General features: G+C 33.7%; 1 protein-coding gene across 1 annotated transcript in view; it reads left to right on the top strand.

Moving 5' to 3' along the window:
- The window catches only part of LOC110110705 (endoribonuclease Dicer homolog 2a-like), a 96,098-nt gene that overhangs the window by 16,614 nt on the left and 58,926 nt on the right, over positions 1 to 20,558 (top strand). The window contains exon 7 of the mRNA XM_020842300.2: positions 9,036 to 9,232. Within this exon, the coding sequence (XP_020697959.1) occupies positions 9,036 to 9,232 (197 nt within the window). The remainder of the gene's footprint in view (positions 1 to 9,035; positions 9,233 to 20,558) is intronic.

Here is a 20,558-nt window from a genome sequence, read left to right as displayed (position 1 = left end):
AATGCGACTTGAAATTGAAGAACAAGTCATTGCTGAAACCAAGAAGTTTATTGAAGTTGGTTTTATTTGAGAAGAGAAGTATGCTATCTGGATCATTAGTATCCTTCTAGTAAAGAAAAAGAACGATCAAAGTTGTGTATGTATAGACTACCGGCATTTGAACAAACATACCCAAAAGATGATTTCCCACTGCCCAAAATTAATTAATTAATTGAAATTAATTAGTTAATTAAAATTGATTTATTAAAGAAAAAAATTCAAATTTTAAAATTTGAGAAGTTTTTTTAATGAAAATTTTTAATACTATAATTTTTCAATTTTTAGAGTTTTGAAGTTTGTTTGTTTTGAAAATTAAAATTAATATAATAAATTAAAAATTTTGATTTTTAGTTAATTGATTAATTAATTAAGCGTAAAAGAAAATGCACGAAGAGAAATAATATTTCCACTAATTAAACATATACAAGCTCTCAACACAATCATACAAACTCTCTAAAAGCTCTCAAACAATGGCTCTCCAAAACCTTTACATAAGCTCTCCAACAACTCTCCAACAACTTAATAAACTCTCTGTCCCTCAGCAGTAACCTAAAACTATATCTACCTGTGGAGATCCCTGAACTGCTAACTACGAACACCTGCAAACAAACAAACAAAAGTAGGCACAAATTAACAAAACAAAAACACAAGCTACTATAATAAAAAGTGAACTACAAGCACAAGAAAAAAGAAAAAACAAGTACACTACTGAAAGTTAGGGTAGAAAACAGCAACTAGCAAGTAAGTGCCAAAACCACTGTCTAGTGTCAAACTAGCAAAAAATCTGCAAACCCTCAATGGGTATCTTAGTCTATAGGAGTATGTTATAAAACCCGCCAACGGGCAACTTCTAAGTGAAGTCGTAAGACTCACGTTTTAGAAAAATTACTAAATAAATTATAATGATTCTAAAATCCAAACAATTAAATTTAAACCTACGGACATCCTAGGCTATAGGGATAAGTTGTAAGACCCACCAACGGGCTACTTCTAAATGAAGTCGTAAGTCCCATACGTTAGGAAATATTTTTAAATTAAATATATTGACCCTAATATACCTACAAATAACCAGGCAACTTCCTAAGGAAGGTCATAAGACCTAACCAAATATAACTAAAAAACAAATTAAAACTTTGGCATCGTAATCTATAGGATTAGGTTATATGACCCGCTATTGGACATCTTATAACTGAAGTCGTAAGCCCCACATTTTAGAAAAATTGCTAACTAAATAGCAATAATCTAAATTCCAAACAATCTAATTCAAATAGATTTGTATCTTGGTCTAAAGGATTAAGTTGTAAGACACAATTTCAGGCAACTTCTTAAGGGAAATAATAAATCATACTCAAATAATTAAATTCTCGGGCAGCCTCGCTGTAGAGTTAGGTTGTAAGACCCATCATTGAGCCCCTCATAAATAGAGTAATAAGTCTCAATTCTAAATTCAAATCTCCGGGCTACTTTCTACGAAAGTTGTAAGTCTCAAACTAAATCTAAATCCTTGAGTTACTTTCTACGAAAGCTATAAATTACAATCTAAATTTAAATCCCTGGGCTACTTCCTAAATAAGCCATAAGACTCGCTTTAAATCAATTTTTTTGGTATTCTCATAGTTGTAAACCCTAAACTCCAATTAAAATTTAAAACTAAAGCCCATATCTAATCACTTCAGTCTACTCGGGATCCCTGAGAGGAGGCAACCCATGGCTGCTAATCAGATTCCTTGGACACTACGATCAATGATTGTTAGTGCTGGTATATTGAAATCTACGATATACCCGGGACGATGGAATCATGGGATCTTGATCGGGTTTACCTCCACTTCCCCTATTACTGAGACTAAAATTACCTAAAACTTATTCATCCTTAATCGAGAATTCTCTCTTATGTAGTAAGAGGGGTAATTAACTATGAGTGCTTGCGTTCATAGGAAGTAAGGACAGCAGATTTTTAAACCCTGACATTACCCTCAGGGGAAATCTGGTTAACTAAAATCTGACTTACGGGAAATGGAATCCTACGGCTGCAAAGCGGGATTCGTGCATTCGTGCCATTTTTTTTGAGCCAACAAGATATTCCAATATAGTAACGGTAAGTGGAAAAACTTTGAAGTGTTGTTGCATTTCAAATGCTATCGCTCTTTAAAATATTAGAGGTCTTTGACTGTCAAAAAACATTATCTCCCTTCCTTTAGCTAATGAAATGGCTATTTGAAAATTAATCGATCGTTCAAAATTAATTAATCCATTGGGTAATTTTAAATTGAAGAAAATTTAAGTACGAGAGTTTTAAAATAGGAAAATATTTTTAAATGATAATTTTAAATCTAAGAGTTTTAAAAAGTATAATAACAATTTAATTTTTTTTTGCGTTAAATTTGAGAGTATGGAAATTGACTAATTGGAGTAATTTTAAAAAAAAATGTAATAAAAAAAGGGAGAGAGAAATAGGAGGGGGAGGGGAAGTCTCACTGAGAAATATATATAATAAGATATTTCAAACTCAAATAAACCACAATTCAAACAAAAATCTACAAATTCATGTATAAAACTACCCACAATATAAATTGAGACTCTTGACAAACAACTCTACCAACTCAAACAAGTAAAGAATAACTCTCCAAACACTGTACAAACAACTCAACACATTCAATCCCAACCTCTCTTCAAGCTTTCAAAGATCTCTCTCATATGAGTTGTTGTAACAAATAAATGAGATTTATTAAGCATAAAAAATAAATCAATATTAAATTAAATGCTAAAGCAGAAAAAAGGAGCAAGCTACTGGTAAAAAATTACTAGTGCACTGATGCATCAAAAAGTAATATACTAAAACATGAAAAGAAACTACTATAGTAAAGATCACTAGTGTTATAACGATAACTTGTGAAACTAGTAAGTACAACTGCTAGTAAACAACCAACTGAAAACCACGGCAGGCTGGTGTCAAGCAACTACTATATACTCAAATAATCAAATGTAAAACTCTCGGGCAACTTTGCTTATAAGAACTTAGTTGTAAGACCCACTACCTTGCAACTTTCAAAGGAAAGCAGTAAGCGCAACCTTAAGAGGAAGTTTTAGGTAAAATTGACATAACCCTTAACCCCTAATTAAAACACTGGCAACTTCTAATAGAAGTCGTAAGTCCGTCTTCTGAGGTAAATGTTAGGTAATAACATAACCCAAGACCTGTCACCCGGGCATCTTAGTTTATAAGGCATGGTTGTAAGACCCACCACTCGGGTCACTTAGCTTATCGGGCTAAGTAATAAGATCCATCATTATGCAACTTCTAAGGAAGCAATAAGACCTACCTAACTAAAATATTTGGGTTACCTTTAGTAAAGGTTATTAGTCCCACTAACTAGACTACTTTCTAATAAAAACCATAATTTCCTACCTAAATATAATCACACGAATATCTGTTGTTTAAAAATCAAGGAAAAAAGCCTCAAGAGAGAATTTCATATTTAATTAATGCTTTGAAATACATTAATTTTAATATTAATCCTATGTTGAAAGTATGTGGAATTTTTATCGTAAGATATTTTACAAAACACAAATTAATGGACATCTTAGTCTAAATGATTAAATTGTAAGACTCGCTTTTCGGACAACTTCCCAAGAGAAATCATAAGACCTACCCAAACAATTAAAACTTCTGAGTAGCCTTGTTATAGAGTTAGGTTATAAGACCCATCTTTGGGCAACTTATAAATAAAGCAATAAGCCTCATTCTAAATCAAATACTTGAGTTACTTTCTACGAAAGATGTAAGTCCCAATCTAAATTTAAATCCCCGGGCTAGTCTTTACGAAAGTTGTATGGCCCAACCTAATGTAAATACCTGGGCTACTTCCTAAAGAAGCCGTAAGACCCGCTATAATCTAAACTTTTGGGTTACTTCTAAATGAAGTCATAAATTCTAAACTAAATCAATTTATGGGTACTCTAATAGATGTAAAACCCAAAACACCCAATAAAATTAAACCCCACTTCTAACCAATATTTAAAATTGCGTATTCGGGTATTGAGTCATTTTTCATTCGTGAGGCGAGGCGTAAGCCTCAAAATCAAAAGATTGCGTAAACATAAAATGATAAATTTTTTATATACTAATGAGTGAATAATATAAAACATAAAAAAACATAAGATATGAAGTAAAATCAAAATATCCCAATAATAAGACAACATGAAATATAGTTCAACTCAAAATTCTATCTTTCCCAAATCCCATTATTCTTTTCATTAACCTATAATTCCAATTTTCAAAATTAATAGCAATGACATATCACATAAGAACTCATAAGTCTTCAGCACTGTCATCACTAAGGGGTTATTCATTTGAATCATCATTATGATGAACTTCTCTCTCCCCTTCCTCCTCTCCTATAAAGTCTAATGTAGGGCATTTACTTCAAGATTTATGTAAGTTTTAATATATATAGCGTGAGGCGAAGCGGGCCTCAACCAAGTTGAGGCGCAAGCCTCATAAAAAAACTTGAAGCGTAAGCATCGAGGCGTTTTTTACTGGAATTGTGCAAAGGCGGGCCTCAAGGCGAGCCTCATATTGTGCAATTTTAAACCATGCTTCTAACCACTTCAGTCTACTCGGGATCGCTGAGAAGACGCAACCCATGATTGCTAATCAGATTCCCTAGACTCTACGGTCAATGATTGTTTGTGTTGGTAGACTGAAATCTACGGTATACCCGGGACGACGGAACCATAGGATCTTTATCTGGTTTACCTCCATTTTTCCCACAATTGAGACTAAATTACCTAAAATTTATTCATCCTTAATCGAGACTCGAGAGTTCTCACTTATGTGTTAAGCGGAGTAATTAACTATGAGTGCTTACTCTCATGGGAAGTAAGGACCCAGATCTAATTAAACCCTGACATTACACTCAGGAAAATATAGTTAATTGTAATCTGACTTAAGGGAAATGGAATCCTACAACTGCAAAGCGAGATTCATTCATTCATTTCTTGAGCCAACAATCAATAATACCTTTCTATTTTTAGGACAGATAATACCCTTTAGGATATTCAGTATCTTCAACAACCCATCCTCCGCCACTGTTAGATCACTTATAATTTTGAATGCTGGCGGTTTAAAAGTCTGAAATAACTTTAAATATCGATATACTTCACTATTACTATTAGATCCGAGGCCATTGCGAGAAGAAGATTTCTTCATAGATGTTATTTTATCTACCACTTTTGAGATCAAATGCATATTATCTTGAATTTGCTTATACTTATTTCTCTCATTCATTCATGTTTCTATATTTGGATTGGATGACTGACCAGTCTCTCTTTCTGATAATTCCTCATACATAATTATCTGTATGCATATAGATAATTCATTTAATACATGTACTCGTGGTAATAAACAGGATCATTTTAAAGCATTAAATATGCCTACTATGCAGGTATGTTTATTGTTATAATGAATGCATGATGCATGTAGATAATTTATATAATACATGTACATGATCATTTTAAAGCATTAAATAAGCCTATTATGCAGATATGTTTATTATTAGAATGAATGCATGTATAGTTCTATTTAACATTGATTCAACTTATAACTCTATATGCATCAGATTCATTATATCTCATCCTACTTTATTTTCTAAATATAATTATGCTTTCATTTAATTTTTATTTAGGCTTTGATACCAATTTGATTTCACACTCCTTTTTGACCTCCTTTCCAATCAACCTCGATTATAATAGAGAAGGAAAATCTTGAAAAAACCTCTTTTTACTGGCACTTATTTTGAACTTCTTCTATCATAATCAGGTGAGTTAAAAGTAATCTATTCAGACTCTGCTATCCTAACTAGTTTTTGTATCTTATAACAAGAAGCATATTTAAGACATCTCAAACAAAATACAACAAGTAAAATACAGAGCTTTACTATACATTTTAAATTTCTTCTACATACCTAAACATCTCTGTAAAACCTCCACTTGGGCCTCTATATATATATATATATCCAAAATTTATGTACACAAAAAAGGGCAGTCCTCTTTCAGTTTAATGCTCTACTGGCTCCTTCCCCTTTCTTACAGTATAACCACTACAAATGAGCTAGGGCTTAATAAAATATGCAAGCAAAGTATAAGAAATAATAATGAACATATTGGCAATTAAAAACAAATGTGAATTTTCATACTAAACATAAGAAATACATAACATCACTTTTTGTTATGTTTATTGTTTAACACCTTTGTACCAATCATATAATGATTATAGGCTTATGCTCCCTCCAGCTTTCTTATTCAAGGTTGGGTCTGAATTCCCAACTTTTAAAATTAAAATTACTCTCTCATTCAAGTTTGGGTCCGAATTTCAAATTTTTAAAATTTTAAGAATGTAATTGTAATAACCGGTTCGGTCCGGCCAGTTCAGTCGAACCGGCCGAACCTATTATAAGCAACGGACAGAGCCGTTCGCGAAACAGAGACGGTTTCGCGAACTGAGAAGGGCGGACGGTCGGGACTTCACGCGAGAGCAAGGTAGTATTCGTTTTCTTCCAATTTTAGCAAACGAATGCGATGGAGGGAGAATTTTAACAACTCCTTTTCGTTCTTATTGTTATAGAAACAAAGGTTGGAGAGAATTTGCAACGAAAGGAAGAAACGACCGAGGAAAAATAAGGAAAAAGGTTTGTTGAAATTCTTTCGGATTTTCCTATAAATTTCTTCTCCTACTTCATTTAAAGTGAACAATATATTTCTTGAAGGTTAGGGAAGAGATTGTAGCGAAGAAAAAAAGGATTTGGGAGAGAAGGGAATTTGAGAGTTTGAGAAATTCTCATTTGTAAGTGAAATTCTTTTTATATAAGTTTATTATGAGATTATAATTTTAAGTTTTACATGAAAGTTATTGTTCGAATTTTAGTGTTTTAGAGAGTGAAAGATCAAGTTGTATGTGTTGATTCCGCGAGAATTCAACAGGAAGAAGGAAATTGATTCAAGGTTATATCAAGCATCGACGACCTGAAAAGTTCAAAGTGGGTAATTATAATTATGAAATTCAATTTTTAGCATTATTCTTCTGTTTTCAAAGTTTTAATTTAAAGACTACAATGTATGAAATGTTGAAAGATTTAATGCTTAAGTAATTGTAATCATTATTACAATAAGAAATATATGAATTGAATAAATATGAATGATAAGAAAATACCATATGTATTAAAGAAGTATTGAAAAGAAACGACATACGAAATAGAATAGAAATGTTATGGTAAATGTAAAAGAAATGATATATATGAATATTTCAGGAGTTCACCCCCTTATGGTACTGGCTGGGGACGTCGTACTCGTGCACGAAAATGGAAAAGGAAAAGGCTATGGAAATGGAAAAAGGTTATGAAAATGGAAAAGGAAATCAAATGGAAAAAATTGTACCTTCAGGCACTTTGAGACGGTGCTCCTGTGCAAAGAAAATGGAAAGAAAAGAAATATGAATGAAACATTAAAGCTACAAAATGTTTTATATTATTTTGAAAGAAATTATTCAGAGATGTATAAAGTATTGAAAAGAATGAAGTAATGTAAATAAATAACGATGCCTAATAAAGAATAATTATGATGATTATTATATAATTCCCACTGAGTTTACTTAGTAAACTCAACCCACGAGTTTAAATGTTTCAGGTAAGTTCCTAAAGAAGTAATGATTGAAAGAGAAGAACATGTTTACAGAAGGCGACGTGCAAATGACAACAGGTAAATTAAATTTTGTGTTTAGTGGCTCTTTAGTACAAATGAAGTAGTATTGTTTAAGACATTTTATCGTCCGACTTTCGTACCCGCCTCATTAGATCGAGCACCCGGGCCGGGTCGTGACAGTAAGTTTACCTCGTCAGATCTTTCACCTTTACTTATGTGGGCATATTCCCAATATATGACTTGTTTCATAGTTCCAATGTCTTTTCTTTTAACAATCATAAAATGTGCTTTGATAATCACTATTCAATGAATCAACATATTTATCCATGTATAAATTGGAATAAAATGTTATCATAAACTTAACAATGTGAGTTTGCAATTATATAAAAGTTTACTATTTTCTATGACATTGTTTCGGTATCTCACATCGTTTTTCAAAACAGTTGGATAAACTGGTTCACCCATAGTACTCGGAATCCTTTTCCTTTTGTAAACAACTTAAACATACATTTCTTCATTTTTTTTTAAGGATACATTTCTTCATTTAGACATGCTAATAAATAAACAAAACAAGCAATATGTGTATCTTACAAATTATCTAAAATGTACTCTTCTTCGTTCCATTCAAAATTCTCTTGCCTCTCATAAACTTTTTTCTCTACTTTCTTTTTTTTTTCTTTTTAATAACAATAACCCTTAATTATCATAACAACTTTTACAAATAACAGCATACGAAATCTCATTAACGATTCGTTAATGCTTGATCCAAAATTTGGCCATTTGGTTAAATTTGGCTATAGAATTAATTTGGACTACAAATGCAATTTCTCTGTAACGCACAATTTTGATATGTAACATCTGATAGCGCAATCACAACTTTGAGCAATATTAGCACTAAAATATGATCCCTTATTACAAGCAACAACTAAAAATGTAAAGAAAAAAATCATTGTAATGCAATGCTTCGAAAACTTCATTAGCTGTAGACTTAGAACTTCACATCAATCAAAATGCAAGAAAAATTGTCATTTTTATTATTGAACTTGTATGCTTTTTTCTTATTATTTCTTATGATGATTCATTTTTATTTTATCTTGGATAGTTTTAATGTCAGTTGTTTTTCTGATTAGAATTAATCTGTACACTTGGTGCTTTTTTAATTTTTATATTTTTGCTAAATCCTTCTATACTGTATCTAGTATTCAGCTTTTACTTTATAAGCTTAATTGCACCTTTAGTTTTTATTGGCTTCTTGTTGCTTTGTTTCTTCTATCTTAACCATGCTTTCCTTGTATACGCAGTATCAGGCCACAAAGTTGTTGAATTGCCCGCAGAACTTTGTGTAGTTCTGATGTCACCTATCTCTGTGAATACTCTACGGGCGTTTACCTTCATTCCTTCAGTCATGCACAGATTTCAGTGCATGCTTCTTGCAGCTAGATTAAAGAGCATACAGTTGGAACATTGCAAGGAAAATACAGTAATTAGTCCATTGAAGGTACTATTTTCCGTTGCATATTTGATTGCATTATTATTATTACTGCTAGCATCATCGTTGATTTAATCATCACCCTTGATGAAACATATATTTATATAATTTATTCTACTCGCTGTTTTACGTTTTAAATTAGACCAGCAATATCCTAATATCCAAATGAATATTTCTGCCAACTTCTTCTAGTCATCTAAGTAAATGTTCAACCATAAACTTGGTTGTTGAAACCTACATGAGGCGGCCTAGAAATAGAACTAAACTTAATAGAACTAAATTAAATAGAACTAAACTAACCTTGTAATTCCAATAAACCCGTTCATGTTGGAGCATGTAAATCATATGTTGAAATTTTTTTTCTAATCTAGCTTATTCAAGGAATAATGTGAGACTTAGTGAATTAATATACTTGTTAATCATTTAAGGTAAAAAAAACAATTATAATCTCCTTAAAATATTATTACTTTTTGATAAAATGATGGTCTATTTCTGTTTATTTAGTCCTCTCATAAAAAATTGAGTAGAGGTAATATGCTATGTTGGTTGACTGTCACAAGCAAACTTTATCTTGCTTGTTTCTTCAAATTTTAATTCTTGTAGCAATTATTTCAGCCATATCATTTCAGAATTGGTCATTACCATTAATTTATATTTAATCATAGTAATTGACCTAGCGACAACATCCTTTCTTACTAATCCAAGATGCCAAGTTGCTTGCAGTAAGAGCACATTATCTGTGGGGCTAGTAAAAGGATATCCCATCAACATTGTGTTAATGTTGCTCAAGTTTAAAATTATGCAATCGGGTATTGAGGTTTTTCTGTTTGTGAGGCGAGGCATAAGTTTTAAAATTAAAAAATTGCAGTGTAAATAAAAGTTAAAAGTGTTGCATAATAATTAATTATGTTAAAATATAACATATTAACTTTCTTTTAAAAATGAAGTAACAAATTGACATGCATATGAAATAAAAAATTTCACAAGGTGTAAAGTGACAAATTATAAATTGTATGAAATAGAATTGAAATCGAAACACCACAAGAATAAAAAAATATAAAATATAGGAATTGCATAAAATACCATATAACATCAAGTTTATAATACTCTAAAAATTTCCAAAAAATGCAAGCATGATTTTTGGCATAAAATAAAATGTATGATAAAAAAATATAATAAAATAAAAGAAAAGAGAGCGAGAAAAGTGGAATGAAATAATTTTCAAACAGGTGTCGAAGACCCCGGCCGTCGTACCTTAGGTCCGACCGGGATGGTTTAAATTTTGAAGACCATACGCCGTCGATCTTTGATCCGGGTATGATGATTTTAAAATTTGAAGACCCCGGGCCGTCGCATCTTAGATCCGGCCGGGATGGTTCCAAATTGAAGACCTCACGCAGTCGATCTTAGATCCTGGTGAGATGGTTTGAAAACGAAGACCCTACACCGTCGACTTTAGGTCCGGGTAGGAAGAACTACGGCAGTGCCGTCCCGATTTCTCCATCGGTGGGGAGATGCCGGGAGGCTGTCGAAATTTTCATTGAACAATACGAGACTTGGACAAAAAATTAAAAAAATTGATTTGAACGAAATTCAAATATAAAATCACTTTTAAATTAATTTTGAACAAAGAATGTTGGACTTAAATCCGAATTAGACTCAAATCTGAATTCGAATTAAAATTGAATTGATATTGATATGTGATATATATGAAATGAGTTTTTAATCAGAATCTCACACTCCCATAAATAACAAAATTATTTGAGCCACTATTAAATCATGATGGATGTTAATTTCATAAACAACTTGAGAAAGCTTGGGAATATTTTAAATTCAGATTGATGAGTGATAATAAGCATCTTGCTCCAAGAACTGTATATGTCAATCAACATAAAGATATTTGTGTTAATTTAAAAGTTAAAGGGGCGCACATCTAGCATTTTAAATACTGAATAGTCAAATGCTAGTACATTTGTTCCATTCCATACTTCCTTAAAACTCTTAATGCTATTCTAGAAAGTTTGATGTCAAAGAGAAGTTGACTCGACATTTATAAGTAAGTCTACATAAGATGAAGGAAATATGAGGATTACTATTGAATCAAGTACTTAAGCCAAACTTAGAAGATCATGTGTTACAAGTAACTTAAGTTGCGATGTTAGAGAGAAAATGGTCTTATAGCTTTAGTGATAGATAACAATATCATCCATTATCACATAAGCAATCGCATGTGGGCCACAAGATACCCTTGATATGTGGTCAATAGTTTCCTAATATATGTTCGATAGTCTCCTACGAACACAATCTTCTAACATCTATCGAGTAAATCTCCTATAGAAATTATGCCAAATGATAATAAAGAAGACAAAATTATTTGAAATGTCAAAATACATCTTTCATCGAGAGTAACGCCACCGGATCCGCAACATGTGTGCAAGCAGATAGAAGGCGTTCGTAAGCCCCTTAAATGAAATTTTGGGCATTTCCTAAATAAAATCACTCTCGCAAATAGATCATTTTTAAATATTTTAAAATGCCCCCCTTATGCATTAAATATGATCCCTTAAATTAAATAATACCTGCATGTGCTCCGATAGAACTATTAAAGTTATAAACTCAAATCGTCGAGAATGCTGCGCAGGGTCAAATACTACAACCCGCATGTGCTCCGATCGTCGCATATAAATCTCAAATCCAACGATCCGAGAATGCTGCGCGGGTTAAATATTCAAGTTTCATCCTCATTGAGAAGACTGGAGTTGACACGACTTGAATTGCAAAATGCCTCCCAAAATCCTATGAAAATACAAATGACCTTAATGTCACCCCGATGATGGCCGTGTTGACTGGAAATATCAACCGGAGGGGTCAAATCTCAAATCAAATAACAACTCAAATTCTTGGAATAAAATCAATCACCTAAAAACTCAAAACTAAAAAAAATCATGCACCTCCCGCAACCGTTTGTCGGGGGTGATAAATTTGAAATTAACCTTAGCTCACAAAGAGCGAATGCATGTCGGGTGTATTACTTTGATTCATCCTCAAATAGTCTCTTGCCAACAAGGACGTGGCACGTGCCCTCTGATCGGGTGGTTTTGCCGCAAAATGGCACCATTATATTACGATCACGGCCAAAGCCCGTATGTTCCCTAAAGGCGTCAAACCCTTGAGTTATGAATCATAGGGTATATCTGATAGGCATAAAGCCTTATGTTAGCTAAGGTGGATTCAGATATATCCCCTTAGACAAATACCAACCCAGGTCTACAAGGTATTCTTGGACGAAGCAACCCATGGCTGCCGACAAGGTGCCTTCTATCAGGTTGGGTCGACTACCTCCTCTGACTAAGTAGACCAGGGATCATGACAGCCCGGGACGACGGAACCATGGGATCTTGATCGGGCTCGTCTTCATTCCCCCCACCACCAGTTTTAAGTTTATGGTGATAAACTTTAAATTCTAAACTTCAAAATTCAAATCATAATATCAAACCCTAAATTTGTTGCTATTATACGATAGGTTTATAACCTATTCGACCCCTTTTAATGACTAGCCTTAATCGAAAGTTCTCTCTTGTTATCAGGAGGGGTTACATATCACAACTCAAGCCTTAATTTTTAAAACGCCACCGGATCCGCAACATGTGTACAAGCGTACAGAAGGCGTTCGTAGTCCTTAAATGAAATCTCGGGCTATTTTCTAAGCAAAATCACTTGCATAATGGATTATGTTTAAATATTTTAAAATCCCCCTTTATATATTAAATATGATCCCTTTAACTAAATATACCCCTACATGTGCTCCGGTCAACATGTTAAAAGTATAAATACTAACGACCGAGAATGCTGCGCAGGGTCAAATGCTACCAATCCGCATGTGCTCCAATCGTCACATCTAAGTCCCAAATCCAACGATTCGAGAATGCTGCGCGGGTCTATATTCAAGTTTCATCCTCCTTGAAAGGACTGGAGTCGACATGACTTGAAGTATAAAATGCCTCCCAAAATGGTCATCGTCACACAAACATACTTAAAAATAAATAGACTGATGACGTGGAGAGGCCGGGATCAATCAAAATGGAATTTTCGGAGCCCACATATACATGAGGAAAAAAAGTTGGGCATTTTAGGCGAACAACTCTACCCGATTAACCTAGAGAACGGGTGAGATACCCAAACTGTGACATATAAAATAATAACATTTTTATGTAATTGTAACAACATTTTTATATGATTGTGATAGCATTAATTCCAGTTTCATCATGTATTTGTTTACTAGTTCATTAGCTGAGTCACGGGATATTTATGTGTACGTTATAAAGTAGATTTACGTCCATATGAAGTACGCAATAAAGTACGCATATGTGTACATAAAGTACGCATATGCGTATTTTATTGCGTTTTATATGCGTACTTTATTGCGTATAATATGTTTCTCTAAATTAATTATAGTTTCTTATTCTACGTAGATTTACGTCCATCCTATATCATATAGATGCTATGTTTCGACTTTCAGAACAATGTGTGATACATTTTCAGATATAATTCCTGTTGAAATTGAAGAAAAATTGAAGGACCTTAATATTTACCAATTTCTTCAATTTTCTGGATTTGAGCAAAATGCCCCATTTATCTACCAGCTGTTAACAATGTGAAACATTGAAAAGCAAAGCTTCATTATAGAGGGCCATGTTGTCCCTTTCACAGCTGATGAAGTGGCCCTCTTGACTGGTCTACCAAACATAAGTGAGGAGATTACTTGGATGACCTTGCCGACTTCAACAATCACTTCAAAGGATATTAAGACTGAAATGCTGGAGTTGACACGAGAAAGCTCCCCACAGCATATGTTGAAAATTTTTATTATGTATTTATGTTCTAATTTATTTTTTCAACAAAGCAACTTTAAAGTGCCAAAGATGTTAAAGACAATAGCAAATAATGTTGATGATTTTTCATCAATTAACTGGGCATGGTCAATTTGGGAATGCCTGGTTGAAGATTTTAATAATATATCTATGAAGATATCAAATAACAGGCCAGCGGGTTATGTCAATGGATTTGTGTCACTGTTTATTGTGAGTGCTAAAACAATTCTAATTAAACATTTTAATTGACTGATTGTTTTGCTAAAACTAACTGAGAATATCTCAATTTTATGCAGGTTTGATTCTTGAAGCACACTTCTATTCATCTCCCAAAGTATCCTGACAGAAGGCCCCGTTTCCTTTGATGGTCTGATGACATTGTGTATAACACTGAGAAGACTGTCAAATTATTTGTTAATTTAAAGAGAAGACAAGTATTTATTGTGAAAAGTTTTATATATTGCTTATATATTGCGTACGGTTTGCGTATACCATACATATGTCTTGCATACGTTGTGCGTATGGATTGCGTATAGACTGCGCAGATAATACGTATATATTGCGTATATGATTGCGTTTAGATTGCGTATTTATTTGAGAATAATTTTTCACAGATTTTTGTTGACATCCAAGGAGTAACCCCTGAAGAATCTGATCTTTTGGGTGTAAAGAAATATCCATCAACACCTCTTTCACCCATTCAAACTAACACACCTGAACATCATCTCCCCCCACAATCTCCAATGCAGCCCAAATCCGCCTTGAAAACCCAACCCCAATCATTAGATGAACTTGAAAAGAAATTAATAGGGATTGTGCAGGAGTCCATGGTCAACCTCTTCCAGGAATTTGAAGCTAGAATGAGGAAGAATTTTGAACAAATTGTGAGAAGAGTTGATCTTATTGATGAGAAGCTCCAACATTGCATTATCCAAGGAATTATTAAGTCTGATCAGCAAGCTGCTCCCTCCTCATCATTCATTCCCCATACAATTCCATCCCCCAAGAATATTCAGATATCATCTGAACACACCAAGACCGACGCCCCAGAAAAAATCAATGATGTTGAGATGACCCAGACTGCTGAAAGGGTTAGCAAAAAGAAGAAATTAGAGAAAAAATTAAGCAAAAAAAAAAAAAAAAAAAAAAAAAAAAAAAAAAAAAAAACAAGAAACAGAAAAGGGTACACCACATCCCTGAAGAAACTGCCCAAGAAGTAACTACCAAAGAAGTTCCCCGCTAGAAGAACCTATTAAAGAAGTTCCCCAACAACAAGAACAGTCTAAAGAAGCTCCGAAAGAAGATCCCCCCGAAGAAGAACATGTCAAAGAAGCTCCGCCCCCAAGAAGAACAGTCCAAAAAAGCTCCTCCCAAGAAGAACAATCCAAAGAACCTCCCCTACCAGAAGAACAGTCCAAAGAAACTCCCCCCCAAGAAGAACAGTCTAAAGAAGCTCTTCCCCAAGAAGAACAGTCCAAAAAAGCCTATGCGTATTTTTTGCGTATTTAATGTGTTTTCTATGCGTACCTTATGCGTATTTTTTGTTTAAATATTTCAGTAGCATGCGTGTATTTGAATCTGGGAACGTGATGATTTCAAGACGCATGATCGACGAAATATTATCAGACAGTTACCTGGGCAATGACCATGTTGATGCATTTGCCATTTTATTAAATGAGAAGTCTAAAATTTCACCATATGAGTATAAAAAATATCTATACATCTCACCAATGTATTGGGTTAGTATACTAGTTTATTTTATATATAATTTTTTATTTGAAGTATTTTATTCTTATATTTAATTTTTTGCAGCATTACAAGGTTAATGATGTAAAATCAGTATTGTTCATCGAGCACATAGACTACAATTCTGTTCAGTCATGCAGTATTATAATTAATCCACTTATTCACGGAGAGCACTGGACCCTTCTAGCTGGTTACATAAAGCAGAAAATGTGGGAATTTTATGACTCCATACCCAACCTTATGCATAAAAGTATTGCTGTGAAGATAGTGAGTTTGATTCTAATCTTGAATTTTTTACAAATTTCGTGATTATTTTTAAGTGACTTAATTCTATTCCATATATTGTTCAGATTGCAAACTTAAATAAGGATTGCAAAAAAGCCTTTCGTCAAAATATCACTAAATGGAGTTTAATGTTTCTCACCATTAAACCTTCATTTAAATCGATTAAGAAATTTTTATTGAGGTATTCAAGGTACGCACGCTATACGCCTACCATACGCGTGTTAGACGCAGCTCATACGCTGTATATGTGCAGAAGACAGTTCTTGGTTTTTTGATAAAAAAATCAAATTAATTTGAATGCATCTCCTCGTCAATAAAACCAGCAAGGAGCGTTGAATATAGTGTTTCCCACCTTTGATCCTTAATTCAAATCGATTATTAAGAATTTCATTTAGGTATTCAAAGTACGCACTCGGTACGCATTACATACGCGTCTCAGACGCATCTCATACGCCGTATATACGCAGAAGACAGTTCTTGGTTTTTTGATTAAAAAATCAAATTAATTCGAATTTAAATGATTCGATGCATTCCTTCGGTATGAATCATTCAAATACTCATTTTAGCATCGTTTTAAAATGATTTGAAAGAATTCCTCAATGAGACTTGGTGTTTGTGTACACCCTTGTGCCTTACACAAGTGATGGTTCTAGAGTGTGGGTGTTATGCTCCTATGGTGGAGCATTCATTAGAGTATGTGGAGGAGAGTCAAATTAATTCTAATGCATCTCCTCGTCAATAAAACCAGCAAGGAGCATCGAATATAGGGTTTCCCACCATTGATCCTTAATTCAAATCAATTAAGAAGGTTTTCATTTAGGTATTCAAAGTACGCACTCGATACGCATTACATACGCGTCTCAGACGCATCTTATACGCCTTATATACGCAGAAGACAGTTCTTGGTTTTTTGATTAAAAAATCAAATTAATTCGAATTTAATGTATTAGATGCCTTCCTTCGTTGTGAAACATTTAAGTACTCATTTTAGCATATTTGTAAAATGATTATGTGGAGAGTCAAAGTTTTTTGGAATGATTCTCCTCGTGAATACAACAATAAAGGGAGTCAAAGTTTTTTTCTTCATTGAACCTTCATTCCATTCGGTTAGGAATGTTTACATGGGTATGAGTATAGTACACACTATTTACACAAACTATACGCGTTAAGGACGCAGATCATACGCATAAAATACGTAAAAGACAGAATTTAAATTATTATTTGGTTTTTTATAAAAATGTTAAATGTATATTTGGAATGCCGATTCTTCATGGCAATCCCTTTGCCTTGAAGGTTGCGACTGTGATTCCTATTGGTAAACTTTTTTTATAGAGAAAATTAGTCAAACCATTAATAGTGAGCAATAAATTCATTCAAAGCAATAATGAATACCATTAATGTTACTTCAACCTACCACAACCAAATGAAATAAATGCATGACAAACATTACCAAATGAAATAAATGCCTGACAAACATTACGATCTGTATATGTTTTTATACGCGCTGTATACGCGCTATATACGTAGGCCATACGCAAATTAAAATTAACAGTTAAAACAAATATTCTTACAAATAAATATCCATCATACAAATATTCTTATAACATAGATTTTTTTGATTTAATGATATCCATCATCTTCAGGTATGTTGCTGATGGCTTTTTGGAACGTACACCTGTTATGTGTTCCTGAGTGAAACATTTGGTTATGCTTGTGAAATTAAAATACTTTGCTCGCTTTACTGATGGTTGACTGGACGGTGAATGCTGGTGAACTGCTGTACTGATGCCTGACTAGACGGGCATGCTTGTGATATGAAATCATCCGTTAACCATTCAAGCATTCTTGTGAAATTGTACTGCTTAGCTGGAGATGTCTGACTGGAATGTACAGCATTTATGAAGTCCTCAGTGAAGCATTCGGGCATGCTTGTGAAATTACACTGCTGATCTGATGGTTGCTTGGAGTGTACAGAATTTATGAAATCCTCAGTTAAGCATTCGGGCATGCTTGAAGGAGTCAATTTTTGTTGTGTATTTCTTCATTGGTGGTTTCCCTCTTAAAAAAATTAATAACAATATGTCAAAATAGGCAATAAATAAAATTATTCAGAAAATAAAAAATCATACTCTTTGTCTTCTTCTCCCAGTGGCTTTTCATCCTAGCATTGGATATGCCTTTAGGCCTACGCTTTAGAGGGTCTTTCAGTTGTACACTGTCACCCTGTATAGTCTTGTATGTCTTTCTCTTCCCAAAAACAACCAAATCGAGTTTTTCAGATGTATCCTTCATCGCAGCCATTAGGAATTCTTCACCACCCTCATTCAGCTGCGCTTGTGTGCTCATTTCATATGCAAACCTGCTGATATAATTTTTGAATATGAATCCACTAGCTTCAGAGCTATTCTGAGAATTTTCTTTCAAATTTAGACCAGCATATATATCTTGTCGAGCTCGTGCTGACCATCGCAACAGTAGGTACTTCTCGGGGATTTTCCCAATAGCCATTTGCCTCAAAACTATTATGCAGTAAGAATACAATAAACTCATCATTTCGAACTTTCTGCAGGAGCATTGAATGTTACCATTTTGTGCATCAAAATCAAAAACCCATGGTTTAGAGTGATCCTTGGTCTCGGTGTAATAGACAAAAAATTTAGAAGAATCACTAGACTCAAGCTCTACACTCATTACACCTACACCTTGTAAAAATTCTTGTTCAAAAAATGAATATAGTTTCTTTGAATAAAATTGAGCAGCTTGCTTTAATATTGAGCAGTTTTTTATTACAGGTTCTATTTCGGAGTGGCTGCATCTATAATCCTCATCCTGTTCATTCCGGCGCCAATTCCTCATCAACTTCTCTAAACCCAAAAAATAATTAGTTATAGAACTTGTGGGCTTAGAAATGCCATGACACACATTATTAGTAGACTCGCTACGTTGTGTGGATAGAATGTCCATGCTAAAATAATCCTTATTGAAGGCAGTTGACCACTTATTCCTTATCCTATAAAGATCCTGCAACCAAACATGATCTTGGAGGTTCCCTTGTATGATCAATTCAGCCCATGCATTCTCAAACTCCTCCTCAGAGTCACATCTGCTCAAACACTTATTGAAGAGGCCTTTGACTTTGTTGTTGGTATTGTAGCACGATACTTTTGATGGAGCCTTTTTACGGATATGCCATTGGCACAGTCTATGACGACTGTGAGGTAGTGCAACTTCTATGGCCCTAGCCATTGCCTGATCTTGATCTGTATATATTGTTATTAGCTGTTTATCACCCATCATTCGAACAAAAGTTGTAAACACCCACGTAAATGATTCAATTGTCTCTTCGGACAAGAAGGCCACCCCAAGCAAAATGTTTTGCCAATGATTGTTAACCCCAACAAATGGTGCACATACCAAATTATACTTATTAAGCCTATAACTTGTATCAAAAATTACCACATCACCAAAGCAGTCATAATCTATCTTACCAATCGCATCAACCCAAAAAAAATTTAACAATCTATCAAATTCATCCTTCTGGACATCCCAAGAGAACATGTTATCATTAAGTTGTCGTTCTTTAAATAACTCAATCAAAGTATTAGTGTCCCCAAGTTCAATCTTAGCTCTTTTTATTTTTTGAATAAAGTTGTACGCATCCCTCCTTGTGAATCCAATATTTTCAACACCTCCAACTTCATCAGCAAGGAAGGAAAATGCATCAATTGTTCTTATCCCAGCATCTGTCATTGCTTTAAGAACAGAAGCTTTTTCATCACACATATTCCTGCATGATCTAAGAAGATGCCGGTCTTCTGGCCTAGGCAAATCATGATTGTGATTTTCAATAAATTTTTTCACCTTCCAATATCCAGCTTCATCCACTGTAAACCTAACCATAGCTGGACAACCAGGTCGAGTATCTGATCTTCGATATTTCCTTTGGATATTAAGATCAGGCAACTTCTTGAAACCAGCTTTTGAACAAACAAAGTCCTTGGATTTTAAATTTCTAGAATTTGGCCAGTAACTGTGATGATCCTTACGAACACTAAAACCAAGATTATATCCATAAGAACGATAAGCCTCGTATGCTTCTTTCTCATTAACATAAACATCCTGAGAAATACGCAATATGTGAATGGTAAAATACGCAACGAATACGCAACCAATACGCAACATATACGCAAATGATAAGCAGCAATTAAGCAACACATACGCAATGTATACGCAATATACACGCAATATATACGCAAATATATACGCAATACATACGCAAATAATACGCAACAAACCTTGAAATAAGAAAATCGAACTACAAAATCCTTATTGTAGCCTAGATCAATAATGCTTTAGAAGAAGAGAACATCGAGTATTCTTTTTAAATCAATTACAATTTTACATTATGCACATTGTTGATAAAAAACCCTAGT

Source organism: Dendrobium catenatum, unplaced genomic scaffold, assembly GCF_001605985.2.
Source record: "Dendrobium catenatum unplaced genomic scaffold, ASM160598v2 fragScaff_scaffold_1250, whole genome shotgun sequence".
NCBI lineage: Eukaryota > Viridiplantae > Streptophyta > Magnoliopsida > Asparagales > Orchidaceae > Dendrobium > Dendrobium catenatum.
This window is presented reverse-complemented; position numbering and strand designations above follow the sequence as displayed.